Below are 14509 nucleotides of genomic sequence, written 5' to 3' on the forward strand. Positions count from 1 at the left end.
TGAGATTAGTTTATGGTCTGATCTTACCAGTGAGGGATACACTTCTGGTCTGGAGCATAGAGTCCCCATGTTGGTGATGATCAGGTTCAGTATGTTTTCCCCTCTTGTGGGAGTGGTAACAAGTTGTTCCATAGCATTTGAGTTTATAAATTCTAGGAACCTTTGGGCTAGGGTGTTGGAGCTAGAGTAATGCTCCCAGTCTATGTTTGGGTAGTTGAAGTCACCCAATATAATGGTGTTTGGAGAGACCTTCATATTTTCCAGTGTTCTCAGGAAGGCCGAGTGGGGTTCCTGGGTTTGGGAGGGAGGTCTGTAGCAGACTATAAACTGGAAGGCAGTTTTACCCACTGTTAGTTGCACATGGATAGTCTCTGATGCTTTGCCACCAACCTGGAGGTGTGGGTATCTTTGATGAATATCGATACTCCCCCTCCTTTTGTGGTTCGGTCCAAGTTTTGGGGCCGAAAAGCATGGTATGAGGTATAACCTGGTAGTGCTGGGGTGCTCTCGGGAGCCCTGAACCAGGTTTCTGTTACTGTACAGATATCGATGTTCTCCATGCTAAGGAGAGTTTCGAGTTCGTGCATCTTGAGGTTTAGACTGCTGGCGTTGAGTAGCATTACTCTTAGTTTCTTATCCCTTGTGATACCTATGGAGGTGGGTTTGTCTTTTGAGCCTTGCCTAAAAAAAGCACTATGGGGGTAGCAAGAGCCTTTGCCAATATCCGAAAGCCCAGGGGTGACAGGTGCAAGCCGTCCCTAGCGAAGCATTGTGGCTTGTCGAGCATATCATCCCAAGCTGACAGGCACTGGATCCCCTTTGAATGATACCAGTACTTAAGCCAATTGTTGAAATTGATCATCCTGTCTTCATATTGTGGCATCATTCTTGGACAGGTCGTAAATGCCCTCTCTAAGGCCAAAAACACAGCATCTATGGGACCTGCTAACATCCCATGCTGTGTCTTAAATGGGGTCAACAAGAATTAGCAAGGCTTGTCTTCATATTGTGGCATCATTCTTGGACAGGTCGTAAATGCCCTCTCTAAGGCCAAAAAGGCTCAAAAGACAAACCCACCTCCATAGATATCAAACTTCACAGTTCGAACATACGGTATTCGAACTGCTGAAGTTTCAACGAACTGATAGGAACCTGTTTTGAGATTCTATGACCGCTCCTAGTTTGCAGTCATCAGCAAACTTTGTCAACCACAGACCTTTAGTTTTTGCTTGTACTTCAGAGAAATAGATTCCAAACAGTAGAGTTGCCAGGCCTGATCCATGTGGAACACCAATGATTACAGGTCTACTGTTGGAGGTGGATTCCCCTGTTTTGACTATATATGGGTTCTATCAGTGAGGCAGTTAGTGACCCATCTAACAATATAAGGGTTGATACCTAGCTTGGTGAGTTTGCCAATGATGCTTGAGTGGGGGATAGTGTCAAAAGCCTTGGCTAAGTCTAATTAGGTTGTATGCACATATTTCCCATCATAAAGGGCCTTGGTGACTGTCTCGAAGAAGTCCACCAGGTTTAACAGGCATGATCTCCCTTTAACAAATCCAAACTGAGCAGGGTCAAGTGTTTGGAGATTATCTATATTTTTGTTGATAAGGTCCATGATGATTCACTACATGGCCTTGCAGATAAGGCTAGTCAGACTAATTGGTCTATAGTTCCCAGGGTCAGTGGAAGCACTACCTTTATGTAAGAGAATAACGGTGGCCATTTTCAATTTGGCTATGACAAAGCTGGTGCTTAGACTATGATTGAAAACAGTACTGAATGGTGTTGCTAATTCTTGTTGACCCCATTTAAGACACAGCATGGGATGTTCACAGGTCCCATAGATGCTGTGTTTTTGGCCTCAGAGAGGGCATTTATGACCTGTCTTTAGAGATACAAGGTAGGGATGTCATGGGGTACGTGTGGCTGGGACAGGGGAGTGAAGTTTTCAAAGAACCTGTCAACTAACAGGTTAGCTATGTCCACAGGCTCAGTGGCTCACAGGCAGTAATACATGCATCCTCTAAAGCAGACAGAGCAGGAGGAATTGGTGTAGGTTCTGGAAAATCAGTCTGTAACAATTCATAATATTTTCTGAGAGACTGAGAAACCTTGGTGTTCTCCCACTGAAAATACTTGCATATTCTAACAATAGTCTCAGAGAAAGAGACCCCCTCCAAAGGACAAGTCAGAAACTGAGCTTTCCTCTGCGTATTAATCAGAAATCTGAGTTAAAAAATATGCATCTGTCCCTGCATATTCCTGTTCAGATTCAGAATCTTGAGTCTCTTCAAGAAAAAAAGGAATCCCTCTTTCTTTTACCAGAGACTACATTAAAAGAAGGATCGATAGTTTGAATTAAACCCCGAGCCAGACCCAGTAAACTACTCTTATCCAAAGAAATTAGAGGAGGAGTAGATACATACTTGTTTTTATGCTTCTTTTTAACAGGAAAAATGGCATCATCTGTGTTACTAATGGCAACAGCTGTTTCCCCAGGGATTTGCACAGCATTCTGACACAACAGGGAAACCTCCCCTGTTCCCTCTCCCTGGACCAACAAGAGTGGCTCTCCCTTGCCCAATGGGGGGATCCCAACAGCCTCAGAGGATGTGGTTAATCCCCAGTCCATAGTGTCTGGATAAAAGATGAGTGGTCTGAGGTATACGAAATGGCCACAGCAGTGTCACGCACCTGCATTTGAGGAAAATTGCTAGCTTGCTCTGATAGCAAAGTCCGTTTGCTTAACTTTTTCTTTTGGTAGCTAGAACAATGACCAAACATGAGACTGGTAGTCTGTTCCATGGTCAAGCCCAAAATGGTGCCTCTTTCCCAGGGAAGACAAGCAGCAATTGCCAATAAACAGTATCAGACCACAAAAGTTACTTTTTTGACAGGAAAAAACACAGTAAAAAGCACATTAAAACACTGTTCCAGCCCCACAAAAGAAAATAAAAACAATTTCTCCTCTGAAAAAATATTTTCAATTTCTTTGCACTACTTTTAAACTGACAGAAAAAATGAGTGCTCCATTTAAAAGTACATTACAATCTCAAGACAGTCCATTAAAACACAACACTCTTAAGTTTAAGATAATTTTTCTTTGAAGAAGAATGTAATAAAAGATCAACAAAATTAAGAAAATGAATTTTTTTTCCGAAGGAAACTTATCTGCCCAGCAAATGAAAGCACAAGCAGACCGTCAATCCTTGAAAACCTCAGGGAGCGTACTTTTTGGTGTCAGTAAAGCTCTGGAGGGCTACACACCCAAACTTGTCTTTGAGTCAGCTCACCTCAAGCTGCCTAATAGTTTGGAAGCATGGAATGTGCTGTGAAAATTTGGAAGCTGGCCAGCTGATAGCTAAGGCTACTGCAGCAGTGCTCAATATGATAAACATCAAGAGAACAGCTAGTCTGAATCTCCAATTTTTCTGATAAATCAAGATTAATTATGATGACTCAAGATTAAGGATGATGAACTTGTATTCACTGTCTCAACAAAGGGTAAGAGGAGATCTGTTTGCTTCTTCTCAATGTATTTAAGTTTGAACACTTATTTACTAGTTTTGGTCTTGCCAAGTACAACACTGATTTAAACCTTTGGGTTTTCAAATGAAATATAATTAGACAATTCATCCTCTGCATGTAATAGGTTCATAGATGATTATTAGACTAACAACCGCAGAGGATGTTTTTAAGCTAAGTGATAATTCCCAGGGTGACAATCAAACCATGTACTTTGCATCTGTGAGGTAAACACCTTAAGCATTGTGACAAACTCCAACCCCCTTAATAAATAAATTCTAGGCTGTTAGTGTGTGGACTATTACAAGCCTAGCCAATAACCAGAAGTCAGACTTAAACCCTGTATCTTGTATCTGTGAGATTAAGACATTAACTGTTACGCCAACTCTTTGCCATTAACTGATAGCAAATTAGAGGGAGCTACTTTCAAACCTACAACAATAACCTTTTGTCTACACCAGAATCCAGTACTCTCCTGTCTAGCTACATCATGCAATACATACTACCACATAGGTGGCAAAGTGTGATGAGAGACTTAGGAACATAAGTGGACAGTAGTCTCAACTTTGATAACCACATCACTACAACAGTGAGGAAATCCTTCTATGTGGCACATCTCATCACAAAGGGCTTTTTATCCAGAAAGAAGGAGGTCATTGTCCCACTGTACTCGTCCCTCATTAGACCCATTATAGAGTACAATGCCTCATTTGGTATGTACCTCACAAGACATCTGCAACAGTTGGAAAGGCCTCAGAAATATCTCACTAAAAGAATCACAGGCCTAAAGCAGATGCCCTATGCCAACCGTCGAAAAAGCGCCAGCTATACTCTGTCGCATATCGTCTAATCAGAGGCGACCTCTGCTTAACTTACAAGGCCATGTCTAACCCTAAGCTGTTGGACATGCTCCACCTAAAGAAATCCCAATCCCTCAAAGCCACACGCTCCAGAGAACTAAACCTCATCATCACAATGAACAAGACATGCTGGAGGGAGAGGTTCCTGACCCAGAGACTCTCCATACTCTGGAATAGACTGCCGATACATGTCAAGCAGAGCGCCTCTTTGGCCCTCTTCAAAAGGAACCTTGACAATTGGATGGGAGATATGAAATTCACCCCGGGAATTACGTCAGTCACCCTAATAGACAGGGGTCCAGGGAAGTAAGCACTCTTGGTATAAACAACAAGGGGCTTGTCATGGCTAGGCTTGTATAGGCCCTAGGGCCGATAGCCTAGTACCAACCTATGAACCTATACAAATACATACAAATGTTTCAAGCATGGGCATTAAAGCCCTTCTAGCTTGCCAATATGCCAAAACACTTGTTCCCATAATAAATGTCCAGGCTGTTCTTAAAAATATCTAAATTAGTACTTGCTTTAATGTAATTTGGTAGTCTGTTCCAAGCATCAGCTACTCTGTCAGAGAACCAATTAGTACATTTCTCATTCCTATAGAATCTTCTACATAGGTTATCTGACGATTCTCTAGTACTTTTTGATAACCCCAAACATTCCCAGAGGTAGTTGTCCCTAAATGCCCTATATACCTGAATAAGATCTCTTCTTAAATATCTGTAAGAAACACTGTACAAGTTCAGCTATTTTAGTCTTTCATAATAACTTAGATTGTCACATCCATGCTATGGTAGGATGATTTGATTTAAATAATGTATAGCCCTTTTCTGGAATCATTCACCACTGGGCCTAAGAACTGCTGCTTCTACTGAAACTTGGAAAAAAAAAAAAAGAATTAATGATTTTTTTTTTTATGTAACAGTGCATGCAAAATTTTGTACTCCAGGGTTTGGATCAGACTTTTTGAAATTGGCTTGTTCTAATTTCGTCTCTGCACATTTTGAGTTATGTATGCATCTAGCTAAAGGGAATCCGAAACAATAGCTAATTGCTTTATTTTATCTATAGTGTTATAGTGTCAGTAGCTGAACAAGCAGCACAATCAGCACTGATGCTGGAAGATCAGAAAGTTTTATTACTGCTCTAAGTGACTAAATTAAATTTTCATACTGATAACATTGCAGTGCAGCATTAGGGTGTGTTACACTCTTGAGTGTGCCATCCTTCTGATGAAACATTAAACCAAGTTCCCATCTGCTTGATTTGGTGGTAGTACAGGGGGATGTAAAATATCCCATGGCACTTATCAAAAAAAAGTATAGGAATTTCCTTAGTGCCCTGGCCAAATGTCACCTAGTAGTAAAAATATCACCTCAGATTTCCCCTGTAAAAAAGCCAGTAGGCTAACCAGTCAACATAAATTAAATAAATGATAATTATCATTGGTGACAGTTTGATTTTAGGGACCAGCTGAAAACTTTTACTAAGAGTAAAGAAGTAAGACATGTTTGTAATGTATGATCTGTTGTGGCTGTTGGTGGCTGAATATGGTTGAATGTGGATTGATTTGCTTATGCAGTATGGACTGGGAACAGGATAACTGTTTTTCGTGAAGACCTAAGTCCATGGTCCCATGGTGTACTTAACCAATTGCATTTCTTTATTTCAAAAGTTCATTTTATAACAGTTATCAGTCCTTTGTATTACTCATACTGTATTTATAAAATAGTCTACTTACCTGGGTATAATGGCCAGTCTTGCCTGTTGACTTTTTGCCATATATGACATTTTTGTTTTCACCGTACCATTGATTAACCACATACTTCCAACTAACACCACTGGTTGACATAAACAAATTTTCTCCACACGAATGATCTAAAATAGTCACCATAAAAAATATTGGCATATGCAATTTCATTTCCACTATGACAGTTTTTACAAACTAAGACAGCCTGCCAAAAGTATAGCTGTTTATTTAATTTCAAATGCATTATTTTGTATAAACTTAGTTTTCAAAAGCGTAACTACTTCTGATTTAGAACTGTAAATCAGCAATAAAGTAATTATTAAATTCTGTCATGCTCCTGATTTTGTTACAGAAAAGGAAAAGAAGAAGCAATTTTTATTAACTTCATTATTCATAAATATATTGATAGCAATGTCTGTCAGTGCAAATACAACAGATCATGTTAGGGAGTGAGTTTCACATAATATCTAAAGAAAAAAAATAATGTTATAATACAAATATAAATTAATAAAATGTTTAGAAAAATATAGTAAGTTATAACAGTTATACTAAACTGTAGATGAATAAGGTGAAGATACACTGATATTGGTTAAATACAGAACATTCTGGTAAAATTGTGCATCTATCTACTTAACCGAATAAATTACTGGAAACTTCAACAAGGTGTCTATATTCTTCCCACAGGGAGAATATCAGCGAGAGAGTCTCCTAGATCTGCTAGCTAAAGTGATTTTATCTGGACTAATCCTTTATACTCTGTTGCTAATCCTGTCACCAGGTAGCATACCAGATTTGACACAAGCCTTCTGGATTACCTTTGTTTTCAGCTTGACATGATACACTGGGACATTAAGACAAGTCTAGAATCAGACATTTTAATGTGACAATACTATTGTGACAGACTTGATAATATTGCAACTAAATTAAGTATGCTGAATACTTAACTGTTTACTACAAATATTTGATTTTATATTGAAATTGCTCATTTGGAGATTTCCTGAATTACAATACAATGGTCGGTCAGGCCTTTCTGTCTCCACTTGACAAGCAATTAAATAGACCCAAACATACCACTTTTCCTTGGTCATAAAGAATACCATTTATGAAGCATTATTTGCAAAATTACAGTTAGCATATGGCAGAAAATCTCCTAACTCCTTTAACTTCTGTCCTACTGATGTCATATGGTTGCACAACACAGCAATGTCAAACATGTGCAAGTAAGTGAAGGGCTGCAAAAGTTTCCAGGATAAATACTTACACAGAATTACTTTTTGAAAGGTATTTCTTGAGGTTAAAACTGTGACATTCTATGATCAAGGGGAAATGTGACTTTGATGGGAAGATGTGCATAGTACAGAAAAACAGTGTGCAATGCATATTATACAATAAAAATAATATCTTTCTTTCGGCTGTTCCCATTAGGGGTCACCACAGCAGATCATCTGTTTCCATTTCTTCCGGTCTTCTGCATCTTGCTCTGTCACACCAACCACCTGCATGTCCTCTCTCACCCCATCCATAAACCTTATCTTAGGCCTTCCTCTTTTCCTCTTACCTGGCAGCCCCATCCTTAGCATCCTTTCTCAATATACCGAGTATCCCTCCTCAGCATATGTCCAAACCAATGCAATCTCGCCTCTCTAGCTTTGTCTCCAAACCGTCCAACCTGAGCTGTCTGTCTAATTTACTCATTCCTAATCCTATCCATCCTCATCACACCCAGTGCAAATCTTAACATCTTTAACTCTGCCATGTCCAGCTCTGACTCTTGCCTTTTTGTCAATGCTGCCGTCTCCAACCCATATAACATAGCTGGACTCACTATTCAAAAATTTGCACGTAAATAGAGTATTTTCTAATAAAAAGAAGTCTGACAATTGAAGCATTGTTGAAACGTAAAAAAAACAAATGAAAAGTCCAAAAAGAGGCCCCTTGTCAGAAAAAAACAGATCCACCGGAAACCTTAACGCAATTTATTAAATCGTGAAATAAGCGTTTTCGCTACAGTTGTATGTAGCTTCATCAGAGGTGAAATAATATGCAGATAAAAAACACTACTTAAATATCCAGAAACCAGGAAATGACATTATTCAATTTCCTGTAGTTCAAGTTTGTTACATGTATTATTAAATAACCTAGCGCCCCTGCGCTTACATTCTGCAACAAATTTTGAACATTTTATAACAAACCAGCTCACATAAAAAGGTTAAACAAGTGGAATTATGCTAAAAAATATTTAAGAAATTGTTAAAAACATTAACATTATTAGTAATGTACATATAAAATACATCCTTGACACCAAAGGTGTTCTTAACTAGAAAATCGTAAGTAATCATTCATATTTACCAAAGTTGCCTGCCAAGGCTTAAAATGCAAAATACATATATTCTAATAAATATACACTCACTACCCTTAGTGAAGTGCATATTATGAATGCTCAACTCTGATATTACAATCATATGTTGTTTTCCATTTTTTGCCATTTTTCCTTACCAAATTGGACCTGTCCTAGCCATGTTAATACATCTGGAAAAAAATAGTATATATAAATATCTGTGCCCAATTATTTTATTTTATCTCAAATAACTCCTTAGTTTTAATACAGGTGTGATATTACAGTTGTTATTAAGTCCTGGATGCCTAAACGCATCCAGTCGCAACTGCCATTCTAACTCTCTATTTTCCAGAATCAGTGGGAATGGGCCACCTCTGGTCATCACTGGCACATGGTCAATGGCCATGAAAGAAAAATCAGCATACCTAGCATATGTAAAGACTCTTGGACTTTTCTTGAAAATATTAGTGCTATCCCATATAACTGCGAGAACAACTTTCTTACTATAGATGTGGTAGACCTATACACTTCTATACCACATCAAGAGGCGGTGGAATGGATAGGTTTGACACTCCAGGAATGTGGGGCTTCTAGATTGGAAGTTGATTTAGTAACTGAATTACTTGATGTTGTCTTGACGACAAACTATTTCACTTTCAATGGAGAATTTTTTCTCCAAAAACGAGGAGTGGCAATGGGCTCCCCCTGTGGGGCTAGTGTGGCCAACTATGTAATGGGCTACTGGGAGGCTAACATCTTAAGAAAAATGTCGGGCCTTATGGAACCTGTCGCATACTACACCAGATTCCTTGATGATATTTTTATATTATTCAAGGGTCTGAAAACCGATGCTGCAAACTTTGTTGAAACTTTAAATACAACAACCGAGTTTTTGAAATTTACGTTCAAATTTTCTGAGAAGGAAATAGACTACCTCGATGTCAAATTGACTAAGGACCCTAGTAATAGCATTTTGACATCAACAGTGTTTAGAAAGAGTACTTACTGCAATTCTTTCCTGCACTTCACCAGTTTTCACCCGTACAAACAGAAACGGTCGATCGTGAAGGGGCAACTGGTGAGGGCAGGGAGAATGTGCAGTACCATGACAGATTTCATCACAGAATGTGAACTGTTGAAGGAAATGTTTAAGAACAGAGGGTACCCTGACCAACTGTTGTATGATTTAATAGAGGAAGTCACTAATAAAAGACTCAATGGTTTTTACAAACCTTTACTAATGCAAACCACTCTTAATCAGATTGATAATCATACTGACATTGAACTGGCAGGGTTGAGTTTGAGTAATGAGGATACTGACGTAGTTATGTCTTTAACAAAGGAAAGTGACTTTGGTTTAAGTTTCATAACTACGTTTAGCAGAAACTCTAAAGGAATTTCAGCTATAATTCGTAAAAACTGGCACTTCATTAATACAAACTCTTACTTGGTAGATAAACTAGGAAGTATTCCTAGGATTATTTTTAGAAGGTCTACCAATCTTAAGGAATTGTTACAAAGGGATACATCACAATACGTATTCAATAAAAAGAGTGGGATGCAGCAATGTGGTTTTTGTAAGTATTGTGACAGGGTCAAAACAGGAGAAACTTTTACCATTAGGGACAAAAAATACCTGATTCGCTTTCCACTAAATTGTGAGAGCAGGTCCATTATATATATAGCGATGTGTAATTGTTGCAAGGCGTTTTACATCGGAAAGACGGACCGCAGGGTCCGCGACCATATGTATGAGCATTTATATGCCATTAGGAATAGTAAGAACGACAACGCCTTGGCAAAACACGTTCAACAAAATCCAGGCCATGATTTTTCTTTCATGGCCATTGACCATGTGCCAGTGATCTAGGAACACACGACTGACGACCGCTGGTAAAGGTGAATGAAGTGCAGGCTGTTAAAGTAGAAAAATCCACAAGTGCACCACTGACAAAAATCCAAGCTCGTTTATTCCACTCAGTTACGTTAAACACTAAACACTACCAGTGTTTTTCGTCCCAGTAGATACCGGAACTTCATCAGACAACCACTTCCTGTCATCACAATGCTTATATACTAATAATGTTACATATTTAATTAATTACATTGAAGATTAAAAAATGGTCAATACAAAAACTAATAAAGCTACTATTTTTCTAAAAAAATTCAAAACCTTATGTTGTTAGATGCTAAACAATAAAAACAGAGAATTTTAAAACCAATTGTAGATAATTAACAGTGTATGTCTGTGTCGATTTACTTCTTTTCTAAGTAGAGGTCAGAAAATATTTAAATAATAAAAAACACACAATACTAAATCGTGTTTTAAGTTATGAACTGTGTGTTTTTACACCACAATGGTGTTCTAATACTTAATTTACAAAAAACATCGTTGTTCAGTACTAAGTGTAAAACAAGAAATAAAGCGTAACGCTGAAAATTGGTTTCAAACAACAAACAAGTTGGTCTGTCCATCTTCCGCTCCCGAAGTTCTATAGTCTCAGATAGTTTTTCAACAATCAGTTACCATGATGGTTAAATTCCCTATTTAGAGAACTAGTAGGTGAAAATCACACTTGGTCTGGTGTAAAAAATACACAAATAAACTAGTCTCTCCGCCACTCACGGAGACACTAACTACCACCCTAGTTTGACAAGTTGCAGAAACCAGTTTATGCAGCACTACATAAAAAGTGAGCAGATTGAATTACCCTAAGTCGAATGACAAAATCCAACTGTCAGAAGTGATTCTACCTACTACTCGTAAAAAACAGACCCATATGTTGAAAAATGTTGTTCTTATTTGTATAGCAGCCTACTGTGCATTACAGGATGCAAAAAGCTCCCTAAAACCTGTAACGATCATTACCTATCCTAGGCACGGTCCTGCAAGCCTTAATCTTAGTTCGTTGTCTATATGACAGCGTGCTGCTCATCGCAGCATACTGAGGGTTCGCAGAGTCCTACAGCAGTCATTACCCGTCCTAAACGGGATCCTGCATGCCATATTCAAATAGGCATCAATCGCGTGTAAGATCAAACTAAAAAGTAGTATCCTCTACCAAGTTGTAAGTAGTAATTGATACCAATGTGGGTAAATTAATGGTGGTGCATGAATTGCATTTGATATAAAGTGCTACATACTCACAACAAAAATACCCCCTGGTATATATTCTTAAGAGATATTGCAATTACTGAAACCTAACATGTTTTAAATAAATATAAAACAAACACTAATATGTATTATGTATATAAGTTACCAAGTATAAAGTATACTGAAAATCAGTATTTTGATTACACAAATAATAAACCCATACTTTTTTCTGATAAATTCAGGTCTAAATAGTCAGGATGTGGTCCACTATTAAAATTTATTACATTTACAAGTTGGTTGGTGTTAATAGGCTATATTATAAATTTTGTTTTTGTTTTAACTTTAAACTTTATCTCAGTAAGTTCTTAATTTTTAAAATACATGAAATAGAACAACTTTCATTTAAGCCTGGATAAGTACACGCCATTAACCTTATTTGCCATTCCAATTCTCTTCTCTCCAAGTCCAATTTCAATAAGATGTCGTTCACCAACCCTTCGTCAATAAAGTTTTGCCTGGTTTGGTTAATTACCATAAATTTAAATTTGTGGTCTGGATACTTTGTACAATGCCTAGCTAGGGCATTGTCATCCTTATTTTTTGCAATTGCATAACAGTGTTCGTAAATCCTGTCGCGGAGTCATCTATCGGTTTTGCCCACATAAAATGAAGGGCATTCGGTACATTGGGCCAGATAGACTACTCCTTTAGAATTACAATTGCAGGATGTGTTGACTTGAAATGTTTCATCCCTGATATTAAACATTGCTGAGGTATCTATGTATGAGCAATATTTACAATGCCCACATTTTGTCATGCCTCTTTTAAGGGGTTTAGTTTTACTTTTGGTTTCTAGTAGCTTTTTCAAATTGTAGCCCCTTCTGTATGTAATAATTGGGCCATGACCAAGGATGTGTGTTAAATCTTTGTCTAATAACAAGGAATGCCAGTACTTCCTAACTATATTGCCTATGTTTGATGCCTCAATACAATAGGTGAAAGTAAATGCAGTACTAAAATTTTCCTTATTTTTAGCCTCCATATCATCGGACTCTTGTGTTACATACATCATGGCTGTGGAAGCGGTTTGCTCAAGGTTAACATTGATCACTAAAATGGTGTTTGGTTTAGTTTGGGCATTTAATATTGGTACATAAATGCCCTTGTTTCTTTTTTCAATAACTTCCTTAAATATACCTTTTAAGAATGAGTCTGGATATCCCCTATTTATAAACATCTCATACAACAAGTTACATTCCTCATTGAATTCATGATCAACTGTTACCATTCTAGCGGCCCTGACTAGTTGCCCTTTGACAACTGATTTCTTTTGATGGTGGGGGTGCATGCTTGTAAAATGTAGGTAGCTGTTACAGTTAGTTTCTTTCCTATGAATCTTCGCCGTGTATTTGTCCAGATCTTTTGTTAAACATATGTCAAGGTAGTTAATTGTGGTTAACTGAAAGTTTTTTGTAAACTTTAAGAAATGTGTAGTTGAAGTAAGGTAGTCCACCAGTTGGTTGGCAAGTTGTTCATCCCCCTTAATAATAATGAATATGTCATCCAAGAACCTTTTATAACAAAGGATTTGGTTCATCCATTCACTGTTAAGTAGATGTTCATTTTCCCAATGTGCTAGAACCAAATTGGCAAAACTCGAACCCATGGGGGAGCCCATGGCTACCCCTACCTTTTGTCTAAAGAGCAGGCCCTCAAAATAGATAAAGTTGTTTGCTAAAATTATCTCTAATAATTGTTCAACCAGTAGACATTCATTGTCTCGTGCCCCTTTACTCCTGATGAATTCAATTACCCATTCGGTTCCTATAGTGTGTGGAATACAAGAATATAATTCACAGATGTCAATAGTTAGAAAGTTTCCTGAGTCATTGAATGGTACATTCTGAATGCATTCTAAAAAGGACCAAGAGTCCTTCAATATCTGTGTTTCTGACCCTACATATTTTTTAAGGATGCAGTCCACCAATTTTGCAGATGGATACGTGATGGACTGCCTTGCATCTACCAAAGCCCTAAAAGGTGGATTAAACACATTTTTGTGTAACTTTGGTATACCAAAGATCTTAGGAATCCTGGGTGCCAACATCGTAATGTAAGTGTATTGATTAATGTCTATGATTCCATCAGTGTAAAGGTCACTAAGGAACATTTTTATTCTATTGTATGCTTGATTGAGTTCATTTCTGCTCGTCTCCTCATAGGTGTCACTTCCCAAGATTGACAACATAGTGTTCGAATAGTCACTGTTGTAAAAAACCGCTATGCCCCCACCTTTGTCAGGTTTCATTAGCCTCAACGGTAGTTGTCTAATTGAGTTCAATGAGTTAGTTTCTTCATCTGACATGTTGACTTTAAAGTCATTGTTGTTGGGGTGTTTATTAAGTTCCCTAAATTCGCTGATGCACAAATGTTCAAACAAATTTAATGTATCATTGTGAGGGGGGTTGTAAGTACTAGCTATCTTAAGTTCACTCGTATTATAACTGTTATTACCAAACATAATATTTAGATTTAATTTACGTGTAAACATTTTAAAATCTAAAATTAGTTCAGTAATATTACATTTTTTTGTCGGAACAAAAGTCATTCCTTTAGCAAACAATTCCACCAGGCTAGAATCAATATGACACTCAGTATAGTTGTAAATTTTGAAGTCATTTTTGATGTTTGATGTAATTTCAAACAATTTTAGTCCTGGTGTTGATTGTTGCTCCTGGTGTTGATCATCCAGTGATGACCAGAGGTGGCCCATTCCCACTGATTCTGGAAAATAGAGAGTTAGAATGGCAGTTGCGACTGGATGCGTTTAGGCATCCAGGACTTAATAACAACTGTAATATCACACCTGTATTAAAACTAAGGAGTTATTTGAGATAAAATAAAATAATTGGGCACAGATATTTATATATACTATT

The 14509-nt window shown here is 37.7% G+C and overlaps 1 protein-coding gene across 6 annotated transcripts in view; it reads right to left on the minus strand.

Moving 5' to 3' along the window:
* The window catches only part of LOC122794349 (cysteine-rich secretory protein 2-like), a 641399-nt gene that overhangs the window by 186624 nt on the left and 440266 nt on the right, over nucleotides 1–14509 (minus strand). For all 6 annotated transcript variants that reach the window (XM_044062663.1, XM_044062664.1, XM_044062665.1 and 3 more), the window contains one exon: nucleotides 6133–6269. In XM_044062663.1, coding sequence (XP_043918598.1) covers nucleotides 6133–6269 — 137 coding nt within the window. The remainder of the gene's footprint in view (nucleotides 1–6132; nucleotides 6270–14509) is intronic.

Source organism: Protopterus annectens, chromosome 2.part1, assembly GCF_019279795.1.
Source record: "Protopterus annectens isolate FY-2018-M chromosome 2.part1, PAN1.0, whole genome shotgun sequence".
Lineage (NCBI taxonomy): Eukaryota > Metazoa > Chordata > Ceratodontiformes > Protopteridae > Protopterus > Protopterus annectens.